General features: G+C 55.8%; 2 protein-coding genes across 2 annotated transcripts; one reads left to right on the plus strand and one right to left on the minus strand.

Moving 5' to 3' along the window:
- Window positions 1–1,020: 1,020 nt before the first annotated feature.
- On the minus strand, window positions 1,021–1,356 carry LOC133531841 (uncharacterized). Its single transcript, XM_061870232.1, has one exon. It carries the CDS (start codon window positions 1,354–1,356, stop codon window positions 1,021–1,023), a length of 336 nt encoding a protein of 111 aa, XP_061726216.1.
- Window positions 1,357–19,102: 17,746 nt separating this feature from the next.
- Window positions 19,103–22,684, plus strand: LOC133531843 (uncharacterized). The gene is made up of 3 exons (XM_061870233.1): window positions 19,103–19,327; window positions 19,524–20,963; window positions 22,490–22,684. The coding sequence occupies exons 1-3, from the start codon at window positions 19,103–19,105 to the stop codon at window positions 22,682–22,684; spliced, it is 1,860 nt and encodes a 619-aa protein (XP_061726217.1).
- The last annotated feature ends 4,501 nt before the right edge of the window (window positions 22,685–27,185 follow it).

Consider the following 27,185-nt stretch of genomic DNA (forward strand, 5'->3'; position numbering starts at 1 on the left):
TGAGCGCCAACTCCGTCCCAGTGGGACCTGACGTCTCGCACTGTGCCCTCTGCTAGTTTCAGAGGGACACGCGGAGCCGCCCCCCGTGTGCTGCTCTTAGTCTGGCCCCTCTCCTCAGGCCTGTCCGGCTTGGGAGGCCCTATCCGGCATAGCCCTGAGGGTCGTTGGAGCACGCAAGCCCCTTCACCACGGCAAGGTGACAGCAATCGAAGGGGAACCTAACCTAACCTAACCTTTTTTTTTTTTTTTTTTTTTTTTTTTAAGAGGGGAAAATGCATTACGCATACCACCGAGGCGTTGGGACGGGCCCCGGTGGTTATGTGGGACTCCCTACCCATGGTTTACCCACTAAAAACCCCTCTATTTGCCGCCTCCACGCTATAGGGCGAGGCCCCAGGGACGCCAGAGCACGCTTCCGCGACCTCGCCAGCGGCCATCCGGACTCCGGACCCGGCTCAGGAGAGTTGTGTAGGCCTCTCTGTCCTCCTCAGTGGGTGCGTCCTATGATGCACCCATCCGCGCAGGGACCATTGTGTAGGCGACAGGCGACCCGAGCCTACCGCCCACAGGTACCCCTATGGGGGAAGCCGACGGTCGTAAGCCAACCGCCGCCGCCCCACGCGTTTGCGGCGCATTGGCTGGGAGGCCGGATCTTCCTCCCTACCGCGCTCGGCCGCCTCCTTCTGCGTCATCACGACCCTCGCAGAAGGAGGCTACCGCCTTCCACGATCTCTCACCGCCTACCATGGCTTCCACCACAGCTGGCAGAGAGAGATCATTTCCGACTACGGCCACGAGTGCGGCCCGCTGCTCAGCCCACGCGGGACACACCGCCAGCGTGTGTGTAGCGCCGTATCTTCGGCGTCGCCGCACTCGTGGCATTCTGCCGTCGGTTCCCGTCCTGCCCTCCTAGACAGGTACCTCCCAAAGCAGCCATGCCCCGAGAGGACCTGTGTAAGGTGGAAGGAGAGGAACCCCTCCTTTCGTCCGACCCACCTCTCCAAGAAGGGCCGGATGGCCTCAATGGTCCAGTGGCCCGCACTCGGGGGCCTCCAAACTCTCCTTCCACTTCTGAAGGAGCAGTAGGCAGGAGTCAAGCCTCCACTGCCTTACCTCCTCCAGAAGTGGTTGAATTCCCCTGGCCCGCGCCTCGGCGACACGCCAATAAACGTCGGCCAGAACCTCAGCGTCTAGGTGCCAGGGTGGAGTCCCCGCCAGCACGCAGGCTGCACCATGGGAGACGGAGCGGTATGCCCTCGCTAACCTGACTGCCATGACCCGCTGCGGCCTCCGCAATTGGGCTTGGTTTTCGGCAGTCAGGCAGTCGGCCCAGATAGGCGCCCCGTACAGAGCCATCGACCTCACCACTCCCGCGTACAGCCGCCGACAGCCCACGTTTGGCCCCCCCAACGTTGGGCAGGAGCTGACTGAGCGCCGACGCTGCTCCAGTCAGTTTGGGAGCAAGGGCTTTGAAGTGCTCCCGGAACGTCCATCGGCTGTCAAGGACTACGCCTAGGTAGCGCATTGTCGGTTTGACAGCGATGGGCCGCTCCCCCCACTTGTAGGATGGAACCCCTCGGAGGGCCCTTTCGGGGCCCGTGGAAGCACAGGGCCTCGGACTTGTTCAGGGCCACCTCTAGCCCTAACCTCCTGATCCGAGCGACGACTGACGCCACTCCAGCCGTGGCCCGGATCGATGCCTCCTTGAAGGTGCTGCCACGGGTCATCACCAGGGTGTCGTCAGCGTAGCATACCACGCTGACCCCCGGCAGGTTGCCCCCCCGTAGCACCCAGTCATATCCGATGTTCCACAGGAGGGGTCCCAAGACCGACCCCTGTGGAACACCGCACGTCAGCTCCTTCTCCTTCCACTCGCCGATTGCTGGGTACCTGACGGCTCTATCAGAAAGGTAATCCTCTACTGTCTTCCGCAGGTACTCAGGCACAGCATGGTGCCGTAGTGCCTCCTTGATAGTGGCCCAGGGTAAGGAGTTGAACGCGTTTGCGATGTCCAAAGACACCGCCAACACCACCTTACCCCGGGACACTGCTCTGTCCGCCAGGGTCCTCACCTGCGCAATAGCGGCAATGGTTGACCTGCCCTGACGGAACCCGAACTGGTGGTCACTGAGGTCCGGTCCTACTCCGACGAGGTGCCGAACGAGTCGAGCAGCCGCCACGCGCTCAAACAGCTTGCTGGCCTCGTCCAACAGCACTATGGGTCTATAGGCCGAGGGCGAGGCTGCTGGTCGCCCCTCCTTTCGCAGTAGGACGAGTTTCCCCGACTTCCACGGCCGAGGAAACCGCCCCTGCGCCAGGCATGCGCTGAAGAGCGCTCTCATGCGCGGTTCGAGTGGGCCCAGGGCCAGAACCCAGGCTCGACCGGGAATTCCGTCGGGGCCAGGGGCAGTGTTTTTGGCTCGAAGCCTTAACACCGCAGCCCCCAGTTCCCCTTCCGTTACTTCCGGGGCGCCATTTGTATCTGCTACCCTACCTGTGGGGGGTGGCATATGCGGAGGTGTATGACGTTCCCTCGTCGGAAACAGGGCGTTGACCACTTGCTCGAGGAGTTGAGGCTGCAGACTTTGCGTGAGTGGTGGTGCCCAGGGGCGAAGCTTGCGCCTCACCATCTTATACGGCCTCCCCCACGGGTCGCTGTTTAGAGTCTCCAGCATCTCCTCCTCGGCTTGGTCTTTTGCCCTGGCGATTGCCCCCTGCAGCAACTTGGTGGCCACCGAGTATGCGGCGTATAGGCGCTCCTCCTCGGGCACGTCTCGTATGCGCCGCCTCCGGCAGTGTGTGTACCGGCGTCTCGCGGATACGCAGGACTCGCGTAGCTGCGCAAGTTCAGCGGACCACCAGTACACTTTTCGCCTTGGGAGAATCGGGCCGACACGCGGCATGGCCGCGTCACACACCTCCACCATTGCACTCCCTATGGCCTCCGCTTCCGCGTCTACCTCAACAGGGTCCTCGGGAATCGGCAGCCAGGCTTTCACCATGGCTGCCTCTTCAAATACATCCCGGTCCAGTCGTTTGATTGCCCAGCGAGGGCCATTTTCTCGCCAGGGTCGCCCCAGGCCGCTCGGGTTGGCCGGAAGAGTGGAGATCTCGAACCGGATGTATCGGTGATCCGACAGCGTCTCCACATCCTCCAGCACCTCCCAGCCTCGAACACAGCGCGCCAGGGTAGCGTTGGCGAATGTGACATCCACAATGGAGCCGCCCTGTTGCCGCACGCACGTGTTGGATGACCCTCGGTTTAGGACAATCAGCCCAGTCGAAGTAGCCCACTCCTCCAGTTCAGCCCCAAAGACGTCTGTCGCCGGCGATCCCCAGGATTTGGACTTGGCGTTAAGGTCGCCAGCCACAAGCAGCTTGCCAGGGCGATTTCTGCCGATCACCGATCCGACCTCTACCAGAAACTGTTCGAATTCGGCCAGGGATCGGTTCGGTGAGAAATACGCACCAACCACCATTGTGTCGCCAATCCATGCCGCGACATAACCGTGGCCCCTTTCCACTCTATGAAGAGGCAGAGGACCGGCGGATGAGTTGGTGACAATGGCCGCCAGCCTATCCAGGTCACCGGCCCAGTTGTCCCTGGGTGGGACGGAATAGGGCTCGGCAATGATCCCAACCCCAATCTGCCATTCCGCCAGGCTTTGGGCCAGCAAGTCCTGGGCTTTGGCGGACCTGTTGAGATTCGCCTGAAGTATCCTTGTGGCCATCTTAGTCCTCAGTCAATGTTGGCTCCTCCTGTACCGCGTCCACGATGGCAGTGGGTGGGTGGGTCGGCTGCGAGGGGGCTCGGGAGCCATCACTAGCCGTGGCCTTCCGCCTTTTAGGTGGGGCGGAGCAGCTTTTGCTCCCTACCACGTGACCAGCGTCTTTGTTGGCAGCCGCACAGATGGTGCAGTGAGGCGTCGCTGAGCACTCCTTCGCCTTATGTCCTGTCTGACCACATCTGAAACATTGATCAGACCTATCTACGGCGGAAGGGCATTTCGCCTTCACATGGCCTGCTTCCAAGCACCTGTAGCACCTTCGAGGGCGAGCATCAAGTACTTTGACCTGCGCTGATACCCAGCCCACCAGCAGTCTACCCGCTACAGCTACTTTTTTGGCGGCTGCCACTGGGCAGCGAACCCAAACCGTGCCTAAGCTCCAGGGGTCCGCCTTAATTTCGCCCACTTTGACGTCCCGGTCTGGACAACCTCCGGCTTGAGCTATAGCTGCGGCGATGTCTTCGGCTGCCACCGAGTCATCTAGCCCAGATATCCGAAGTTCGGTGCATTTTGTGGGCCTCGTCACCCGAACCTCCTCCGGGCTAAATAGAAGGCTAAGCTTTTCAGCCAATCTGTCTGCCTTGGGTCCGCTCTCTGCACCCGGCACCTCAAGCATCCGTGCACCGGTGGCCGCCACCTTGAACCGGACTGACTGAATCTCCAGCTCAGCAAGGTTCACCTTTTCTTTTGCCTCTGCGATCAGGCTCTTATAGGTCATACCCTTCTCCTCAGCCTTAGGCTGCAAGGATATGACAACGGCTGTGGAGCGAGGTGGCCGTAGCTTGCGCTTGCGCGCTGTTTGACCCTTCGGTCGCGCTGGCACTGGACCTTGCGGCTCACTTTTTTTGGTCGCGGCTGGTTTAGTCTTCCGTGGAGCTTTGGGAGCGTCAGCTGCTTGGCCCCCGGCCGTCTTTTTGGCCTTTCTCCCTATCGCCTTCTTCCAACCATCCTGCAGAGGAGGAGTGGGCGCAGTAGGTGCAGTAGAAGCCTGCGGTATTTTTCTAGCTGCCTCCTTGGCAGCCAGGCTAACTTTTTTGCGCTTGTTTTTTGTTTTTGCGCTCTGTGCTCCTTCACGGTGGGCGGCCTGAGACTCAGTTCCCAGTTTCGTCTTCGTTGCCGTCGCTGGATCTAGTGGAACAGGGGTGGAAATCAAATCTTGGCCACTTGTTCCCGTAGGTGTCGTCTGTTCGACCCACCGGTCAGAGGCCAGTGATGGTCGCATCCTTGGCTCGGGAAGAAGGCGACTTTCGATGCCTGCCAGTCGAGCGTTGAGCATTTCCCCAAATTGAGCCTGGCTCGTACGCAGCGCTTCTGTCACGATCTGTTTAATTTCCGTGTCAGTGGCCACGGCTGGCTGGCTGCGTATTTCTTGCACTTGCCTACGCAGCTCCGCCAGCTGGCAGGTAAGCTGTGCGTTTGCCGCCTCCAAGCGCGCAACCTCTTCCGTCGCAGTGCGTGCTCTCAGCACTTCGAAGGCGTCACTGATGGTCGCTACAGATTGATTCAGGAGCTTTTGGTGCGTGCCCTTCAGGTGACCTGACGTAGCGATCACGTGTTTTACTGCACTCAGAGCATCCTTGACCTTGGATTCGGTCGCCACCATTGTTTGTGCATCCTGGCCGTGGCCAGGTAGTTGCCCACTTTCCCGGCGGTCAGCTCTCTCCTTCGCCGCCTCTTCGGATGACGCAAGGAAGGACATCAGCGCCTTCTCCGACTCGAGCTGCTTGGCTTGCGCTTTTTCAGCCCGGAGCTCAGCCTTGAGGAATTTCCTAGCCCCAAGTCGCGTGGGTGTGCTAGACCCGTTTTGGGACTCGCGGTCGCTCTCGGAGCTTGGGGTCCTCTCGCCAGCCGCTCGTTTTTTCCCCCTTTTGCGCCAATACTTACCGGCGGGGTGGCCTCCTTTAGATGTCCCCGTTTCTACACTAGCGACAGAAGAGTCGGACTCCAGCAAACGAAGGGGTCCGACTGTTGTGCTCGCGTGGGGACTCGGATTCACTTTGTCGATGCGCTCCAGTGAAACCCGACACTCTCGCACTGTTATCGCAACAGACTTCTCTGTGTGCACCTTCGGGGCGCTCGTCTCCGCCGGGACCTCGGAGTCACCGATGTCGGCGTCCGATTCTCGGGGGGAGAAGAATTCTCCCCCACTGGGCAGGTCACGGCTGTCCACCCTTGTGGGGGAGAAGAACTCCTCCCTCCCAGGTGAGAGGATGGCCTCCGCGGCACGAGCTCTCCTCCCACAGAACACCCTCGTGGGGATTGGTGTGGGAGTCCGCACGTATTCTAGCGGTCCCACGGGTGCCAGCTCCTCTCCGTCCTCGCCATCGGGGACGGCATGGCTTATAAAACGCCCTCGGTTGTCCCGGACAGGGCGGAATTCCACCGGTGGGGGGTTTGGAGATGTTGTCGCATCATCCTCGTCCCCTCCTCCGCGCAATCTTAAAACCAATCCGTATGCATCGATGTCCAGTAAACATTTGCCATGGTCGTTTGAGTCCGTCCTAGAGTGGTGTGCCCCCCCAGAATACGGTGGGCGGCATGTCACCACAGCGCGGGCACTTGCCCGTTCTGTGGTGACACAGAGGATTGGAACCTCCTGGGGTAGTTTATTCCATTTCTGGCCACTCATTTTGTTTGCTATTTTTAAAGGGGTATGCTCCCCTTCTGACGTTTGGGACTGGGCTCCCCCCAGCCATGCATCCCATCGGCACGCCAGCCACACCTTAGGATTGGGTTTTTTTTTTATAGTGGTAAACTCCACGTGACCCTCCTCTCAGTGAGAAAGGTCCTCGGTCCGCTCAGTGCGGGTTACGAGTTGCCCGACGGTGGCCGTAGCCACAACATCGCGCCAGGTGGACTAAGCCACATAAGGCAGCTCTTGGTTATGAGCGCCAACTCCGTCCCAGTGGGACCTGACGTCTCGCACTGTGCCCTCTGCTAGTTTCAGAGGGACACGCGGAGCCGCCCCCCGTGTGCTGCTCTTAGTCTGGCCCCTCTCCTCAGGCCTGTCCGGCTTGGGAGGCCCTATCCGGCATAGCCCTGAGGGTCGTTGGAGCACGCAAGCCCCTTCACCACGGCAAGGTGACAGCAATCGAAGAGGAACCTAACCTAACCTAACCTAACCTAACCTAACCTTTTTTTTTTTTTTTTTTTTTTTTTTTTTTTTTTTTTTTTTTTTTTTTTTTTTTTTTTTTTAAGAGGGGAAAATGCGTTACGCATACCACCGAGGCGTTGGGACGGGCCCCGGTGGTTATGTGGGACTCCCTACCCATGGTGTACCCACTAAAAACCCCTCTATTTGCCGTCTCCACGCTATATGGCGAGGCCCCAGGGACGCCAAAGCACGCTTCCGCGACCTCGCCAGCGGCTATCCGGACTCCGGACCCGGCTTAGGAGAGTTGTGTGTGCCTCTCTGTCCTCCTCAGTGGATGCGTCTTATGATGCACCCATCCGCGCAGGGACCATTGTGTAGACAAGACAGGCGACCCGAGCCTGCCGCCCACAGGTACCCCTATGGGGGGAGCCGACGGTCGTAAGCCAACCGCCGCCGCCCCACGCGTTTGCGGCGCATTGGCTGGGAGGCCGGATCTTCCTCCCTTCCGCGCTCGGCCGCCTCCTTCTGCGTCATCACGACCTCACAGAAGGAGGCTACCGCCTTCCACGATCTCTCACCGCCGACCATGGCTTCCACCACAGCTGGCAGGGAGAGATCATTTCCGACTACGGCCACGAGTGCGGCCCGCTGCTCAGCCCATGCGGGACACACCGCCAGCGTGTGTAGTGCCGTATCTTCGGCATCGCCGCACTCGTGGCATTCTGCCGTCGGTTCCCGTCCTGCCCTCCTCGACAGGTACCTCCCGAAGCAGCCATGCCCCGAGAGGATCTGTGTAAGGTGGAAGGAGAGGAACCCCTCCTTTCGTCCGACCCACCTCTCCAAGACGGGCCGGATGGCCTCAATGGTCCAGTGGCCCGCGCTCGGGGCCTCCAAACTCTCCTTCCACTTCTGAAGGAGCAGTAGACAGGAGTCAAGCCTCCACTGCCTTACCTCCTCCAGAAGTGGTTGCATTCCCCTGGCACGCGCCTCGGCGACACGCCAATAAACATCGGCCAGAACCTCAGCGTCTAGGTGCCAGGGTGGAGTCCCCGCCAGCACGCAGGCTGCACCATGGGAGACGGAGCGGTATGCCCTCGCTAACCTGACTGCCATGACCCGCTGCGGCCTCCGCAATTGGGCTTGGTTTTCGGCAGTCAGGCAGTCGGCCCAGATAGGCGCCCCGTATAGAGCCATCGACCTCACCACTCCCGCGTACAGCCGCCGACAGCCCACGTTTGGCCCCCCAACGTTGGGCAGGAGCCGACTGAGCGCCGACGCTGCTCCAGTCAGTTTGGGAGCAAGGGCTTTGAAGTGCTCCCGGAACGTCCATCGGCTGTCAAGGACTACGCCTAGGTAGCGCATTGTCGGCTTGACAGCGATGGCCGCTCCCCCCACTTGTAACATGGAACCCCTCGGAGGGCCCTTTCGGGGCCCGTGGAAGCACAGGGCCTCGGACTTGTTCAGGGCCACTTCTAGCCCCAGCCTCCTGATTCGAGCTACTACTGACGCCACTCCAGCCGTGGCCCGGATCGACGCCTCCCTGAAGGTGCTGCCACGGGTCATCACGAGGGTGTCGTCAGCGTAGCATACCAGGCTGACCCCCGGCAGGTTGCCCCCCCGTAGCACCCAGTCATATCCAATGTTCCACAGGAGGGGTCCCAAGACCGACCCCTGTGGAACACCGCACGACAGCTCCTTCTCTTTCCACTCGCTGAGTGCTGGGTACCTGACGGCTCTATCGGAGAGGTAATCCTCTACCGTCTTCCGCAGGTACTCAGGCACAACATGGCGCCGTAGTGCCTCCTTGATAGTGGCCCAGGGTAAGGAGTTAAACGCGTTTGCGATGTCCAAGGACACGGCTAACACCACCTCACCCCGGGACACTGCTCTGTCCGCCAGGGTCCTCACCTGCGCAATAGCGTCAATGGTGGACCTGCCCTGGCGGAATCCGAACTGGTGGTCGCTAAGGTCCGGTCCCACTCCGACGAGGTGCCGAACGAGTCGAGCAGCCACCACACGCTCAAATAGCTTGCTGGCCTCGTCCAACAGCACTATGGGTCTATAGGCTGAGGGCGAGTCTGCTGGTCGCCCCTCCTTTCGCAGTAGGATGAGTTTCCCCGACTTCCACGGCCGAGGAAACCGCCCCTGTGCCAGGCATGCGCTGAAGAGCGCTCTCATGCGCGGTTCGAGTGGGCCCAGGGCTAGAACCCAGGCACGACCGGGGATTCCGTCGGGGCCAGGGGCAGTATTTTTGGCTCTAAGCCTTAACACCGCAGCCCCCAGTTCACCTTCCGTTACTTCCGGGGCGCCATTTGCATCTTCTACCCTTCCTGTGGGGGGTGGCATGTGTGGAGGTGTGTGACCTTCCCTCGTCGGGAACAGGGCGTTGACCACTTGCTCGAGGAGTTGCGGCTGTAGACTTTGCGTGAGTGGTGGTGCCCAGGGGCGAAGCTTTCGCCTCACCATCTTATACGGCCTTCCCCACGGGTCGCTGTTTAGAGTCTCCAGCATCTCCTCCTCGGCTTGGTCTTTTGCCCTGGCGATTGCCCCCTGTAGCAACTTGGTGGCCACCGAGTATGCGGCGTATAGTCGCTCCTCCTCAGGCACGTCTCGTATGCGCCGCCTCCGGCAGTGTGTATACCGGCGTCTCGCGGATACGCAGGACTCGCGTAGCTGCGCAAGTTCGGCGGACCACCAGTATACTTTTCGCCTTGGGAGAGTCGGGCCGGCACGCGGCATGGCCGCGTCACACACCTCCACCATTGCACTCCCCATGGCCTCCGCTTCCGCGTCTACCACAACAGGGCCCTCGGGTATCGGTACCCAGGCTTTCACCATGGCTGCCTCTTCAAATACTTCCCGGTCCAGTCGTTTGATTGCCCAGCGAGGGCCATTTTCTCGCCAGGGTCGCCCCAGACCGCTCGGGTCGGCTGGAAGAGTGGAGATCTCGAATCGGATGTATCGGTGATCCGACAGCGTCTCCACATCCTCCAGCACCTCCCAGCCTCGAACACAGCGCGCCAGGGTAGCGTTGGCGAATGTGACATCCACAATGGAGCCGCCCTGTTGCCGCACGCACGTGTTGGATGACCCTCGGTTTAGGACAATCAACCCATTCGACGTAGCCCACTCCTCCAGTTCGGCCCCAAAGACGTCTGTCGCCGGCGATCCCCAGGATTTGGACTTGGCGTTAAGGTCGCCAGCCACAAGCAGCTTGCCAGGGCGATTTCTGCCGATTACAGACCCGACTTCGACCAGAAACTGTTCGAATTCGGCCAGGGATCGGTTCGGTGAGAAATACGCCCCAACCAACATTGTGTCGCCAATCCATGCCGCGACATAACCATGGCCCCTTTCCACTCTTTGGAGAGGCGGAGAACCAGCGGATGAGTTGGTGACAATGGCCGCCAGCCTATCCAAGTCACCGGCCCAGTTGTCCCTGGGTGGGACGGAATAGGGCTCGGCAATGATCCCAACCGCAATCTGCCATTCCGCCAGGCTTTGGGCCAGCAGGTCCTGGGCTTTGGCGGACCTGTTAAGATTCGCCTGTAGAATCCTTGTGGCCATCTTAGTCCTCAGTCAGTGTTGGCTCCTCCTGTACCGCGTCCACGATGGCAGTGGATGGGTGGGTCGGCTGCGAGGGGGCTCGGGAGCCATCACTAGCCGTGGCCTTCCGCCTTTTAGGTGGGGCGGAGCAGCTTTTGCTCCCTACCACGTGCCTAGCGTCTTTGCTGGCAGCCGCACAGAGAGTGCAGTGGGGCGTTGCTAAGCACTCCTTCGCCTTATGTCCAGGCTGACCGCATCTGAAACATTGATCAGACCTGTCTACGGCGGAAGGGCATTTCGCCTTCACATGGCCTGCTTCTAGGCACCTGTAGCACCTTTGGGGACGGGCATCAAGCACTTTGACCTGCGCTGATACCCAGCCCACTAGCAGTCTACCCGCTACGGCTACTTTTTTGGCGGCAGCCACTGGGCAACGAACCCAGACCGTGCCTAGACTCCAGGGGTCCGCCTTAATTTCGCCCACTTTGACGTCCCGGCCTGGACAACCTCCCGCTTGCGCTATTGCTGCGGCGATGTCTTCGGCCGCCACCGAATCATCTAGCCCAGATATCCGAAGTTCGGTGCATTTTGTGGGCCTCGTCACCCGAACCTCCTCCGGGCTAAACAGAAGGCTAAGCTTTTCAGCCAATCTGTCTGCCTTGGGTCCGCTCTCTGCACCCGGCACCTCAAGCATCCGTGCACCGGTGGCCGCCACCTTGAACCGGACTGATTGGATCTCCAGCTCAGCAAGGTTCACCTTTTCTTTTGCCTCTGCGATCAGGCTCTTATAGGTCATACCCTTCTCCTCAGCTTTAGGCTGCAAGGATATGACAACGGCTGTGGAGCGAGGTGGCCGTAGCTTGCGCTTGCGTGCTGCTTGACCCTTCGGTCGCGCTGGCACTGGACCTTGCGGCTCACTTTTCTTAGTCGCGGCTGGTTTAGGCTTCCGTGGGGCCTTGGGAGCGTCAGCTGCTTGGCCACCGGTCGTCTTTTTGGTCTTTCTCCCTGTCGCCTTCTTCCATCCATCCTGCCGAGGAGGGGGAGTAGGCGCGGTGGATGCAGTAGGAGCCTGTGGTATTTTTTTTGCTGCCTCCTTAGCAGCCAGGCTAACTTTCTTGCGCTTATTTTTGGTTTTGGCGCTCCGTTGTCCTTCAGGGTGGGCGGCCTGAGACGCAGTTCCCAGTTTCGTATCCTTTGCCGTCGCTGGACCTAGTGGGACAGGCGCGGAACTCGAGTTTTGGCCACTCGTTCCGGTAGGTGTCTGTTCAGCCCACCGGTCAGAGGACAGTGGTGGTCGCATCCTTGACTCTGGAAGGAGGCGACTTTCGATGCCTGCCAGTCTAGCGTCGAGCATGTCCCCGAATTGAGCCTGGCTCGTACGCAGAGCTTCTGCCACGATCCGCTTAATTTCCGGCTCGGCGGCCACGGCTGGCTGGCTGCGTATTTCTTGCACCTGCCTACGCAGCTCCGCCAGCTGGCAAGTAAGCTGTGCGTTTGCCGCCTCCAAGCGCGCAACCTCTTCCGTCGCAGTGCGTGTTCTCAGCACTTCGAAGGCGTCAGTGATGGTCGCTACGGACTGATTAAGGAGCTTTTGGTGCGTGCCCTTCAGGTGACCTGACGTAGCGATCACGTGTTTCACTGCACTCAGAGCATCCTTGACCTTTGATTCGGTCGCCACCATTGTTTGTGCATCCTGGCCGTGGCCAGGTAGTTGCCCACTTTCACGGCGGTCAGCTCTCTCCTTCGCCGCCTCTTCAGATGACGCAAGGAAGGACATCAACGCCTTCTCTGACTGGAGCTGCTTGGCTTGCGCTTTTTCAGCCCGGAGCTCAGCCTTGAGGAATTTCCTAGCCCCAAGTCGCGTGGGTGTGCTAGACCCGTTTTGGGACTCGCGATCGCTCTCGGAGCTTGGGGTCCTCTCGCCAGCCGCTCGTTTTTTCCCCCTTTTACGCCAGTACTTACCGGCGGGGTGGCCTCCTTTAGATGTCCCCGTTTCTATGCTAGCCACAGAAGAGTCAGACTCCAGCAAACGAAGGGGTCCGACTGTTGTGCTCGCGTGGGGACTCGGATTTACTTTGTCGATGCGCTCCAGTGACACCCGACACTCTCGCACTGGTATCGCAACAGACTTCTCTGCGTGCACCTTCGGGGCGCTCGTCTCCGCCGGGACCTCGGTATCACCGATGTCGGCGTCCGATTCTCGGGGGGAGAAGAATTCTCCCCCACTGGGCAGGTCACGGCTGTCCACCCTTGTGGGGGAGAAGAACTCCTCCCTCCCAGGTGAGAGGATGACCTCCGCGGCACGAGCTCTCCTCCCACAGAACACCCTCGTGGGTATCGGTGTGGGAGTCCTCACGAATTCTTGCGGTACCACGGGTGCCAGCTCCTCCCCGTTCTCGCCATCGGGGACGGCATGGCTTATGAAACGCCCTCGGTTGTCCCGGACAGGGCGGAATTCCACCGGTGGGGGGTTTGGAGATGTTGTCGCATCATCCTCGTCCCCTCCTCCGCGCAATCTTAAAACCAATCCGTATGCATCGATGTCCAGTAAACATTTGCCATGGTCGTTTGAGTCCGTCCTAGAGTGGTGTGCCCCCCCAGAATACGGTGGGCGGCATGTCACCACAGCGCGGGCACTTGCCCGTTCTGTGGTGACACAGAGGATTGGAACCTCCTGGGGTAGTTTCTTCCATTTCTGGCCACTCATTTTGTTTGCTATTTTTAAAGGGGTATGCTCCCCTTCTGACGTTTGGGACTGGGCTCCCCCCAGCCATGCATCCCATCGGCACGCCAGCCACACCTTAGGATTGGGGTTTTTTTATAGTGGTTAACTCCACGTGACCCTCCTCTCAGTGAGAAAGGTCCTCGGTCCGCTCAGTGCGGGTTACGAGTTGCCCGACGGTGGCCGTAGCCACAACATCGCGCCAGGTGGACTAAGCCACATATGGCATCTCTTGATTATGAGCGCCAACTCCGTCCCAGTGGGACCTGGCGTCTCGCACTGTGCCCTCTGCTGGTTTCAGAGGGACACGCGGAGCCGCCCCCCGTGTGCTGCTCTTAGTCTGGCCCCTCTCCTCAGGCCTGTCCGGCTTGGGAGGCCCTATCCGGCATAGCCCTGAGGGTCGTTGGAGCACGCAAGCCCCTTCACCACGGCAAGGTGACAGCAATCGAAGGGGAACCTAACCTAACCTAACCTAACCTAACCTAACCTAACCGAGTCGCGCAAATTTCGCCGTCACTTGCGCCACGTTTTCTTACGCTCCGCGCTCGAAAAATCGGTTAAAATAGGTTTTTTCGCGAGTTTCTTAAAGTGCGATACACCGTTAGAAGCGCGTTAAAAAGAACAATAGAGTGGTGAAAATCAGTGGAAATCGGATGTAAACACAGTGAATAAAGTGGAAAGAACGTGTTTTTTGGAGGTTAGGAAATTTTCGGGAGCTCATAACTCCCGAAAACGATCGACGACCCCACAATATTCAACTGTGGAAATCATCGCCTGGACGAGCCCGACCCTCGGAGACCACTCCCGGAATTTTCCGGTGAGGATCCGAGGAGAAAAGGACACAAAAACAACTCCCACGTGGTTGACTTTTCAGCCAAACCAACCCTGAGGCTGAAACTGGAAACAGAGTCACAAAGCAGAAGACCAGACAAACCCGGGGACGTATCGGGCACAAAAATAGGACAACAGGTACGTGCAGTGCAAGTGTCATACAGCTGGGAAAAAACTATAGACATTTCCAAAGCTAAATAGACAATAATCAAAACCGACGACGTATACTTTTTACAGTGGAAATAAATAGTGTGGACCCTTTTACTAGCATATAGAACTTATTGGAATTTTCCGGGACCAAATTCGGGGAAAAAAGTGCTTTCTAGACCAAAGGTGTGTTTAAACCAACCGCAAAGATAAAGTTGTCGTGCCCTCAGCTTAGCAACCCCTAGGAACACAAAGTGCAAACCCCCAATATAGGTTCCCTGGACCCATAGGAACAATAAACTATCGGGGTAAAAACCACCCCGAGGAGCGATTGAGCCGACAAACTCTCACCTGCGGTTGTTGAAAAACCACCCCAAGCCCCTGGAGGGTGCACGGAGCATCGCGCGGACTACAGAAGAATAACATCGTGTAAGGACACTCTTCCTCCACACTGGTGAATTATTTGGACATTTTTAGTTTAAGGGTTGAATTTCTGTGTATTTTAGTGTATAACAAGGCGGAGGACGCCATAACGGAATAAAGTTGTAAACCCCAAAAATAGGGGAAGGAGTGGAGCTAGCCCGAAAATAACGTCGGCGCAGTTCTCTCAACGAGAAGCGATCTTTGGGTCAACGAACCTACCAAAGACCCAAAAAACCACCCCCGAGCAAAATTTTTCAAAAAACCTGAAAAATCTCGGATTTCCGAATTTTTCAGGTTCTCAAACCGACCTCGGCCATAATATACAGGGTGAGTTCCACCCCCTAGCACTTTTTTCCGGACTTCTGGCGCCCTCCTAACCCCCGAACCAAGCCATTGTAGCTGGCAAAAAACTACCCCTCGCGCTGGGACCCTTGCCGAGAGGAACCAACCCAGGGAAAAAATCCCCCGACACCGGGGCCGGATAGAAAAACTTTCCCCCCACTAGCTCCCACCATCACGGTTGAAATCGGACCACCCGTTTGGAAATAAATCCCCCTTTTTCAAAATTCAAAAATTCAAAATTAAAGGTAAAATATAAGATAGTTTAGATAACGAAATTTCGGAAAACATCAAATAACTCAAAAACGGTGCGTCCTAGGACAAAAATAACGAAATTTTGACCCCCCTCCCCAAACCCCACCCCCCCTAACGGGCAACCCTAGTCCCTTCGAAACCTTGAGACCCCCCCTACCTTCCCCCAAAATCCCAACCCCCTACCCCCACTTCCAGACAACGACCAACCCAACCAGACCCCTGGGGTGCAAAACCTTGAGCGCCGACAACACAGGAACCAGGACAGCTAGGAGGGTGGGATTTTCGGCATCGGCATCGGCGCGAGGGACTCTACCTGGAACAGTGGAAATCAGCTCTACATAGAGCCGAAAAGGAAAAAATTGCGTTTTTGCCCCCCCTGTCGAACTGGGAGACACCCCAGGCACCTACTCGGCCCTAGGTAGAGACTGACAAAGTTAACACGGACTCTACATAGAGCCAAAAAATTAAAATAAGCTAAGACAAAAAATTGCTTCTCTCTGGTAGATGAGGTAGTAGACAAGGCTCCAGGTAGAGCTATATTGGTAGAGTCGAAACTCTACAAAAATTATTTTAGTTTATTTTTATTTTAGACATAAGTAGATTAAATAAATAGATTAAGTAGACTTGTCTCGCTAGACGACAACCCTATAAACAAGAACGCCCCCTTTACAGGTAAAGCTCTAATTTTAAGTTTATTCACTTGCCATATTCCCCAAAATTATAAAACTTATACAAACCTTGACATAGTGTAAGTGACTGTGCTGGTCCCTATTGACCAACATAGCCTCCAACATGCTGCTCGGTAGAAGTCCTACCAAACAGACCCGGGGTTCAGATCCCCCCAAACAAACCACCCCAGAGAGGAGCGTCAGACGCAGTATTGGAGAGTGGGAAATGGGAAAAGCGGACTCCGCCAACCCAAAGCCCTCTCCCGCAAAGGCCGCGCCAGCAATGGCGTCTACTACAGTCACAAAAACATCCAAGAGGCCTCCGACGGAGCCCACTGCACCGGGTCTGCCGGCGTCGCAGGGAGCCGTGCGGAGGCTGGCGGTTGATGTGATAAAGAGCCCTCCTACGATAGAGAAGTACGCGAACCGGACAACGGAAGCAAGAGCATGTCTGACCAGAGCAAAGACGCAGCTTGGCGAAGCGAGGAATCTTAAGACCGACATAAAGATGAGCGTCACCCAGGCAGTTGAGCGCCTTTACCAGCTAGTGAAGGAAGCCGAACTCGAAAAGGGGATAGTGGGGAACAAAGGGGCTCCGAAATCGGCTATAGAGAAAACCAGCCCAAGCATGACACCCCAGGAAAACAAGGACTCCGAGTCAATACTTTCAAGGTTAGAGATGCAGACAAAGCTCATAGAAGAAAACAGCAGAAAGATGGACGAAATTAAAGCATCTATGGAGACCCTCTCGAGCCCTGAAAACCAAAGGCGGATGATCGAAGAGGTGACGACAGCAGTGTCTTACGCCAGCGTGACAGCAGGACTGCCGAACGTGGCCTCAAAAGCGAGACCAGAAGTAAGGAACACCCTACACACTATTGTGGTCACCTCAAAGGATGAAAACGAGACCGGCGAGGAGGTCCTCGACAAGGTGAGAAAGGCGGCGGATGCGAAGGAAGGATGGGTAAAAGTGGAAAGGGTAAGAAAGGCGAAGGATAGAAAAATAGTAATGGGATTCGGAACAAAACAAGAGAGAGATAAATTCAGGGAAAGACTAGAGAGCAAGGGAGCCAACCTCACCGTCGAGGAAGTGGAAAACAAGGACCCGCTTTTGGTTCTGAGGGATGTGTTGTTAATACACAGCGACGAAGATGTCTTAAAAGCCCTCAAAAACCAGAACAGGGAAATTTTCCACGGCCTGGACGACGAAGAAAGCAAGATGGTGGTAAAATACAGACGCAGAGCACGAAACCCTCATACGGGGCACATCGTGCTTAGCGTCACCCCCAAGGTATGGAGAAGGGCAACCGATGCTAACAGAGTGCGTGTGGATCTACAGAGCATCAGGGTCGAAGACCAGTCCCCCCTTGTGCAGTGCACCAGATGCCTGGGCTATGGACATGGAAGACGTCTTTGCAAGGAGCAAAACGATCTATGTAGCCACTGTGGAGACCCACACCTTAAAACAGAATGCCCAAATTGGACGCTAAACGAACCGCCATCTTGCCGAAACTGCGTAAGAGCAAAGATGGACCGCTGCGACCACAACGCCTTCAGTAGAGACTGCCCAGTAAGAAAAAAGTGGGACGCCCTAGCAAGGGCTTCAGTTGCATACTGCTAAAGTTGACAAAGGGACCTATAGCTATAAAATCACAGCACACAGATACTACCTAGCGCAAGCCAACCTCCAACGTAGTAAACTGGCAACAAACGAGCTCTTACTTGAGGCCAAACCACGAAAAATAGCAGTCGCATTGCTCCAAGAGCCCTATGTAGGAAGGGAGAAGGGTATGAGAGCACATCAAGGCGTACGGATCTTCCAAGATACAACAAACGAGGACGGAACCGTCAAGGCGGCAATCGCAGTTTTTGACGCAGAACTGGATGTAGTCCAATGTCCGGAACTCACCACGAGAAACACTGCTGTGGTGAAGATCCGCACAAGCGCCTGGACAATCACACTGGTGTCATACTACTTCGAGCCGGACAGACCAATGGAACAGTACTTAGAACAAATAAAAAGAGTGGTTAATGCATGCGGCTCAAAAAATGTCATAGTTGGTGGTGACGCGAATGCAAAGAGCATCTGGTGGGGAAGTCCAAATGAAGACCTTAGGGGCAAGCAGATGAGCGGGACCATCGAGGAACTAAATTTGCAAATCCTCAACACAGGAACCACCCCGACCTTCGACACCATCAGGGGGGGCAGGAGATTCACCAGCCACGTCGACATCACTGCTTGCACTGCGGACTTGCTGGGGCGTATTGAAGATTGGCAAGTCACCGACGACCTCACAAGCTCCGATCATAATGGCATTAGATTCGGCATAAACATCCAAAGATCACGCGGAGTTAACATACACAGGACAACACGTATATACAATACACGAAAAGCAAGATGGGATCAATTTAATGATAAACTGACCCAGACTATGCAGAACACAAACTTTACGCTAGAACACATAGAAAACATACACACTATAGAACAAATAGACAGAACGGTAAATACACTCAATAACACAATTACGGAAACATGCAACTCCGCTATACCTAAACTAAAAAACACAAAGTCACTTACCATGCCGTGGTGGTCCGATGAGCTCGCTGACATGAAGAAGATGGTCGCCACTTGCAAACGCCGAATAAGGAACGCAGCGCCGGTCCGTAGAGAAGCGGTGGTAGCACAATATCTGAAACAAAAAGAGACATATGAAATCGCAGTAAAAAATGCACAGACGGATAGCTGGAGAGACTTTTGCACCAAACAGGAAAAAGAGGGTATTTGGGAAGGAATATACAGAGTCTTGGGTAAAGCAACAAAAAGGGAAGAGGACCAAATGCTGAGAAATGGTGATGAGCTTCTGGACGCAAAGGGATCAGTGGAACTTTTGGCAAAAACGTTCTACCCCGAAGACAAAGAGGAAGGAGAGTCGGAGGGACAGGGTCATATAAGACGAAAAGCTGAAAAGGTAAACGAGCGGAGTCATGCTGAGACTCATGACCCACCGTTCACCCCCTATGAGCTGAAGATGGCCCTAGAGTCCTTCAACCCAAAAAGGCACCAGGAGATGACGGCTTTACCTCGGATATCTGTACCAGAGTGGTGGCCTGCGCCCCAGAAGCTTTCTTGGCACTAATAAATAAATCCTTAAAACTCGGTCACTTCCCAACAAAGTGGAAAAAAGCAACGGTGGTCGTATTGAAGAAGCCTGGGAAAGAATCCTACACCACCCCAAAGTCCTACCGGCCTATCGGGTTGCTGCCGGTACTGGGGAAGATTTTTGAGAAAATGTTGGTGGCCCGCCTCAGATATCACCTCTTACCAAGAACCAGCGAGCGCCAATACGGATTTGTCCCACAAAAGAGCACCGAAGACTCCCTCTATACCCTAATAAATTACATAAGGAAAAAATTGGACAAAAAGAAAATAGTGACACTGGTGTCTCTAGATATAGAGGGGGCCTTCGACAGTGCCTGGTGGCCTGCGATCCGTGTCAGGCTTGCTGAAGAACAGGTACCGGTGAATCTGAGAAGGGTCTTCGATAGCTACCTCAAGGATAGGACAGTGGGAGTAAGGTATGCGGGGGAAGAACATAATAGGGAAACCAGCAAGGGATGCGTACAGGGATCAATAGGGGGGGCCCATTTTATGGAACCTCCTTTTGGATCCTCTGCTAAAACAGCTTGACGAGAAACGGGTGTACTGTCAGGCATTTGCAGACGACGTGGTCATGGTGTTCGAGGGGGAGACGGCACTGGAGATCGAGAACAAGGCAAATGCCGCGCTCAGCCATGCGTTGGCTTGGGGCGTCGAAAATAAGCTTAAGTTTGCACCCTTAAAAACATGCGCCATGGTGATAACCAGAAGGCTGGTTTATGACGAACCACGCCTTAGTATGGGAGGGGTGGGCATCGCGATGTCCAGGGATGTCAAAATTCTCGGCCTCACCATCGATGACAAACTAACCTTCAATAAACACGTCGCAAGCATCTGCAGTAAAGCACTCAATAGATATAAGATGCTGGCCAGAACCGCCCGTGTAGGATGGGGCTTACACCCGGAAATTATTAGGCTAATATATACAGCAGCAATTGAACCAACTATCATGTACGCAGCAAGTGCATGGGCTCCTGCCGTGAAAAAGCTGGGAGTCATAAAGCAGTTAAAAGCGGTTCAAAGGGGTTTTGCACAAAAGTTGTGTAAAGCATACCGTACAGTCTCCCTGAATTCAGCGCTACTGTTATCCGGATTGCTCCCCCTAGACCTCCGAGTCCGTGAGATGGCTTCATTATATGAAACCAAGAAGGGAGCCCGTGCTCCAGTGGCGCTGGAGGACAGAGAGATCGAAGCTATGACACCAGCCGTAAAAGCACCACATCCGGCAGAACGGGAAGAAATTACCTTCGAACGTATATGCGGTGAGGAGCAGTACCAAGATTGTGAAAAGCTGCAAATGCGGATATACACGGACGGCAGCAGGATTGATGGTAAGGTAGGCGCGGCGCTATCCATATGGAAGGACGCCAGCGAGACCAAAGCCATCAAACTTGCACTGTCCAGCTACTGCACAGTATATCAGGCCGAACTCCTGGCCTTAAATCGCGCGACAAAAGAAGCAGAAAGGGCTACTGCTGCTACCCAAATCGGAATCTTCAGCGACTCAATGGCGGCATTGCAGGCCACTGTTAACCCGAACTCTCGACATCCCCTGGCAGTCGAAAGCAGGGAGATGATAAAGCGCTGTAAAGACCAAAATAAAAATCTCTCCCTCTTTTGGATCAAGGCACACGCTGGACTGCCGGGAAATGAGAGAGCGGACGAGTTGGCGAAAGCGGCTGCTCTGAAGTTAAAGAAAAGTCCCGACTACAGTATGTGCCCCATATCTTTCGTGAAACGAAACCTGCGGATACAGACCATGAGTGAATGGAACCAACGGTACGTGACGGGAGAAACGGCCTCGGTGACAAAAACGTTCTTCCCTGACGCGCTGGCGGCGTACAGGGTAGTAAAGAAAATGAAGGTTGAGGCTGAAACCACCCAGCTTATGACAGGGCACGGCGGGTTCTCCTCATACTTGTACCAATACAAGTGTAAGGATAACCCATCGTGTACCTGCGACCCAGAAGTCGAGGAGACAGTGTTGCACTTGGTAACTGAGTGTCCAATATTTGCCAGGGAACGATTTAACATAGAGCAGGAAATGCAAATTGAAATAAGACCGCAAAACCTAGCAACTATAATGTTAGGTACAGAAAGAAAATTGTTTATAGCATACTGCAAAAAGGTAATAAATATTGTTCGCAAAAGAAATAAATAAAGAGCACAAGCAAATATGATAGTCACATATTTTGACAAATATAGGGGAACTGTCATAAAAAGAAAATGAATATGTACATAGTAGATAAGAATATGTAAAACCTTACAATAGAAATAAGAAGTTAAAAATGTAATTAGCATAAGTAAATAAAACATTAATAAAAAGTACTGAAAATACCCACCTCCAGAAATCCACCCCCCCCACCCCTAAAGCATCCCCTCATGCCTGTTTTATTTTATTGTCAACCTAGAAATATGAATAAATATAAAGCTAGCTGAGAATCCCACTCAGAAAAGTATAAAAGAAGATGAAAGAAAGAAAGAACAAGTATGTAGCATAAAAGTACGAGAAGCATAAAGAGAGAACTGGAATGAAAGAGAAACTAGGAAACCCAAAGTCTCCGATAATGTTGGAGGAGCACAGTAATAAAAAAAAAAAAAAAAAAAAAAAAAAAAAAAAAAAAAAAAAAAAAAAAAAAAAAAAAAAAAAAAAAAACCTAACCTAACCTAACCTAACCTAACTTCCGCCGTGTGGTGCCGGCGTTAGAATAGCACCACCCCATCTCGTCCCGTGGGTGTCGTAAAAGCCGACTAAGGGAACACCGACGGATGGGCAGCAGCGTCCGTCGTGTATTGTCATTAACAACTACTGCGGTCCCAACTCGTTAAATCAACACAAAATTCCAAGAATAAACCCCCATAAAAATCAAACCTTATCATTTCTATCATCTTCAATCCGCCGTGTGGTGCCGGCGTTTAGAATAGCACCACCCCATCTCGTCCCGTGGGTGTCGTAAAAGCCGACTAAGGGAGCACCGACGGATGGGCAGCAGCGTCCGATGAGAATTTTATCAATAACTACTGCGGTCCCCTTTCGAATAACCAACTTAAACCAAACAAACATATCATAACAACCCTAAAACAAATCAAGCAAACCTACCTTCAAAATAAAATCTCTACAACCTTCAAAATCATCTTATCTTCAACAAAAATAACAATTCTCGCAACACAAATCTCAAATAACCAACTCACGAATATCAACTAGGGCCCATGGTCGCCCGTACTCTATGCGGGGACCATGGGTCTATTTAAACTCACAACAACAACGCCGGGTCTTCAACTCGTGCATCACCATTGCCTTTTGACTGATGGTGATGCCGGACCCGGCATCGCATAAATCAATAAAAGCATTTCGCAAATGTCATCACGGACACAGGGTCGCCCGTATCATTAGCGAGGGCCCTGTGTCTTCAATTGACACTATCAAACCTATTAAAAAAAAAAAAAAAAAAAAACCTAACCTAACCTAACCTTTTTTTTTTTTTTTTTTTTTTTTTTTTTTTTTTTTTTTTTTTTAAGAGGGGAAAATGCGTTACGCATACCACCGAGGCGTTGGGATGGGCCCCGGTGGTTATGTGGGACTCCCTACCCATGGTGTACCCACTAAAAACCCCTCTATTTGCCGTCTCCACGCTATATGGCGAGGCCCCAGGGACGCCAAAGCACGCTTCCGCGACCTCGCCAGCGGCTATCCGGACTCCGGACCCGGCTTAGGAGAGTTGTGTGTGCCTCTCTGTCCTCCTCAGTGGATGCGTCTTATGATGCACCCATCCGCGCAGGGACCATTGTGTAGGCGACAGGCGACCCGAGCCTGCCGCCCACAGGTACCCCTATGGGGGAAGCCGACGGTCGTAAGCCAACCGCCGCCGCCCCACGCGTTTGCGGCGCATTGGCTGGGAGGCCGGATCTTCCTCCCTTCCGCGCTCGGCCGCCTCCTTCTGCGTCATCACGACCTCACAGAAGGAGGCTACCGCCTTCCACGATCTCTCACCGCCGACCATGGCTTCCACCACAGCTGGCAGGGAGAGATCATTTCCGACTACGGCCACGAGTGCGGCCCGCTGCTCAGCCCATGCGGGACACACCGCCAGCGTGTGTAGTGCCGTATCTTCGGCATCGCCGCACTCGTGGCATTCTGCCGTCGGTTCCCGTCCTGCCCTCCTCGACAGGTACCTCCCGAAGCAGCCATGCCCCGAGAGGATCTGTGTAAGGTGGAAGGAGAGGAACCCCTCCTTTCGTCCGACCCACCTCTCCAAGACGGGCCGGATGGCCTCAATGGTCCAGTGGCCCGCGCTCGGGGCCTCCAAACTCTCCTTCCACTTCTGAAGGAGCAGTAGACAGGAGTCAAGCCTCCACTGCCTTACCTCCTCCAGAAGTGGTTGCATTCCCCTGGCACGCGCCTCGGCGACACGCCAATAAACATCGGCCAGAACCTCAGCGTCTAGGTGCCAGGGTGGAGTCCCCGCCAGCACGCAGGCTGCACCATGGGAGACGGAGCGGTATGCCCTCGCTAACCTGACTGCCATGACCCGCTGCGGCCTCCGCAATTGGGCTTGGTTTTCGGCAGTCAGGCAGTCGGCCCAGATAGGCGCCCCGTATAGAGCCATCGACCTCACCACTCCCGCGTACAGCCGCCGACAGCCCACGTTTGGCCCCCCAACGTTGGGCAGGAGCCGACTGAGCGCCGACGCTGCTCCAGTCAGTTTGGGAGCAAGGGCTTTGAAGTGCTCCCGGAACGTCCATCGGCTGTCAAGGACTACGCCTAGGTAGCGCATTGTCGGCTTGACAGCGATGGCCGCTCCCCCCACTTGTAACATGGAACCCCTCGGAGGGCCCTTTCGGGGCCCGTGGAAGCACAGGGCCTCGGACTTGTTCAGGGCCACTTCTAGCCCCAGCCTCCTGATTCGAGCTACTACTGACGCCACTCCAGCCGTGGCCCGGATCGACGCCTCCCTGAAGGTGCTGCCACGGGTCATCACCAGGGTGTCGTCAGCGTAGCATACCAGGCTGACCCCCGGCAGGTTGCCCCCCCGTAGCACCCAGTCATATCCGATGTTCCACAGGAGGGGTCCCAAGACCGACCCCTGTGGAACACCGCACGTCAGCTCCTTCTCCTTCCACTCGCCGATTGCTGGGTACCTGACGGCTCTATCAGAAAGGTAATCCTCTACCGTCTTCCGCAGGTACTCAGGCACAGCGTGGTGCCGTAGTGCCTCCTTGATAGTGGCCCAGGGTAAGGAGTTAAACGCGTTTGCGATGTCCAAAGACACCGCCAACACTACCTCACCCCGGGACACTGCTCTGTCCGCCAGGGTCCTCACCTGCGCAATGGCGTCAATGGTTGACCTGCCCTGACGGAACCCGAACTGGTGGTCACTGAGGTCCGGTCCTACTCCGACGAGATGCCGAACGAGTCGAGCAGCCACCACGCGCTCAAACAGCTTGCTGGCCTCGTCCAACAGCACTATGGGTCTATAGGCCGAGGGCGAGGCTGCTGGTCGCCCCTCTTTTCGCAGTAGGACGAGTTTCCCCGACTTCCACGGCCGAGGAAACCGCCCCTGCGCCAGGCATGCGCTGAAGAGCGCTCTCATGCGCGGTTCGAGTGGGCCCAGGGCCAGAACCCAGGCTCGACCGGGGATTCCGTCGGGGCCAGGGGCAGTGTTTTTGGCTCGAAGCCTTAACACCGCAGCCCCCAGTTCCCCTTCCGTTACTTCCGGGGCGCCATTTGTGTCTGCTACCCTACCTGTGGGGGGTGGCATATGCGGAGGTGTATGACGTTCCCTCGTCGGAAACAGGGCGTTGACCACTTGCTCGAGGAGTTGAGGCTGCAGACTTTGCGTGAGTGGTGGTGCCCAGGGGCGAAGCTTGCGCCTCACCATCTTATACGGCCTCCCCCACGGGTCGCTGTTTAGAGTCTCCAGCATCTCCTCCTCGGCTTGGTCTTTTGCCCTGGCGATTGCCCCCTGCAGCAACTTGGTGGCCACCGAGTATGCGGCGTATAGGCGCTCCTCCTCGGGCACGTCTCGTATGCGCCGCCTCCGGCAGTGTGTGTACCGGCGTCTCGCGGAGACGCAGGACTCGCGTAGCTGCGCAAGTTCAGCGGACCACCAGTACACTTTTCGCCTTGGGAGAATCGGGCCGACACGCGGCATGGCCGCGTCACACACCTCCACCATTGCACTCCCCATGGCCTCCGCTTCCGCGTCTACCTCCACAGGGTCCTCGGGAATCGGCAGCCAGGCTTTCACCATGGCTGCCTCTTCAAATACGTCCCGGTCCAGTCGTTTGATTGCCCAGCGAGGGCCATTTTCTCGCCAGGGTCGCCCCAGGCCGCTCGGGTTGGCCGGAAGAGTGGAGATCTGGAACCGGATGTATCGGTGATCCGACAGCGTCTCCACATCCTCCAGCACCTCCCAGCCTTGAACACAGCGCGCCAGGGTAGCGTTGGCGAATGTGACATCCACAATGGAGCCGCCCTGTTGCCGCACGCACGTGTTGGATGACCCTCGGTTTAGGACAATCAGCCCAGTCGAAGTAGCCCACTCCTCCAGTTCAGCCCCAAAGACGTCTGTCGCCGGCGATCCCCAGGATTTGGACTTGGCGTTAAGGTCGCCAGCCACAAGCAGCTTGCCAGGGCGATTTCTGCCGATCACTGACCCGACCTCTACTAGAAACTGTTCGAATTCGGCCAGGGATCGGTTCGGTGAGAAATACGCCCCAACCACCATTGTGTCGCCAATCCATGCCGCGACATAACCGTGGCCCCTTTCCACTCTATGAAGAGGCAGAGGACCGGCGGATGAGTTGGTGACAATGGCCGCCAGCCTATCCAAGTCACCGGCCCAGTTGTCCCTGGGTGGGACGGAATAGGGCTCGGCAATGATCCCAACCCCAATCTGCCATTCCGCCAGGCTTTGGGCCAGCAGGTCCTGGGCTTTGGCGGACCTGTTGAGATTCGCCTGAAGTATCCTTGTGGCCATCTTAGTCCTCAGTCAATGTTGGCTCCTCCTGTACCGCGTCCACGATGGCAGTGGGTGGGTGGGTCGGCTGCGAGGGGGCTCGGGAGCCATCACTAGCCGTGGCCTTCCGCCTTTTAGGTGGGGCGGAGCAGCTTTTGCTCCCAACCACGTGACCAGCGTCTTTGTTGGCAGCCGCACAGATGGTGCAGTGAGGCGTCGCTGAGCACTCCTTCGCCTTATGTCCTGGCTGACCGCATCTGAAACATTGGTCAGACCTATCTACGGCGGAAGGGCATTTCGCCTTCACATGGCCTGCTTCCAGGCACCTGTAGCACCTTTGGGGGCGAGCATCAAGTACTTTGACCTGCGCTGATACCCATCCCACCAGCAGTCTACCCGCTACAGCTACTTTTTTGGCGGCAGCCACTGGGCAGCGAACCCAAACCGTGCCTAAGCTCCAGGGGTCCGCCTTAATTTCGCCCACTTTGACGTCCCGGTCTGGACAACCTCCGACTTGTGCTATTGCTGCGGCGATGTCTTCGGCCGCCACCGAGTCATCCAGCCCGGATATGCGAAGTTCAGTGCATTTTGTGGGCCTCGACACCCGAACCTCCTCCGGGTTGAACAGAAAGCTAAGCTTTTCAGCCAATCTGTCTGCCTTGGGTCCGCTATCTGCACCCGGCACCTCAAGCATACGTGCGCCGGTGGCCGCCACCTTGAACCGGACTGATTGGATCTCCAGCTCAGCAAGATTCACCTTTTCTCTTGCCTCTGCGATCAGGCTCTTATAGGTTATACCCTTCTCCTCAGCCGTAGGCTGCAAGGATATAACAACGGCTGTGGAGCGAGGTGGCCGTAACTTGCGCTTGCGCGCTACTTGTCCTTTCGGTCGCGCTGGCGTTGGACCTTTCGGCTCCTTTTTCTTAGTCGCGGCTGGTTTATGCTTCCGTGGAGCTTTGGGAGCGTCAGCTGCTTGGCCCCCGGCCGTCTTTTTGGCCTTTCTCCCTGTCGCCTTCTTCCAACCATCCTGCAGAGGGGGAGGAGTGGGCGCAGCAGGTGCAGTAGAAGCCTGCGGTATTTTTCTAGCTGCCTCTTTGGCAGCCAGACTAACTTTTTTGCGCTTATTTTTTTGTTTTGCGCTCTGTGTTCCTTCACGGTGGGCGGCCTGAGACTCAGTTCCCAGTTTCGTCTCCATTGCCGTCGCTGGACCTAGTGGAACAGGGGTGGAAATCGAGTCTTGGCCACTTGTTCCCGTA

The sequence above is a fragment of the Cydia pomonella genome, chromosome 26 (assembly GCF_033807575.1).
Source record: "Cydia pomonella isolate Wapato2018A chromosome 26, ilCydPomo1, whole genome shotgun sequence".
In the NCBI taxonomy this organism is placed as follows: Eukaryota; Metazoa; Arthropoda; class Insecta; order Lepidoptera; family Tortricidae; genus Cydia; species Cydia pomonella.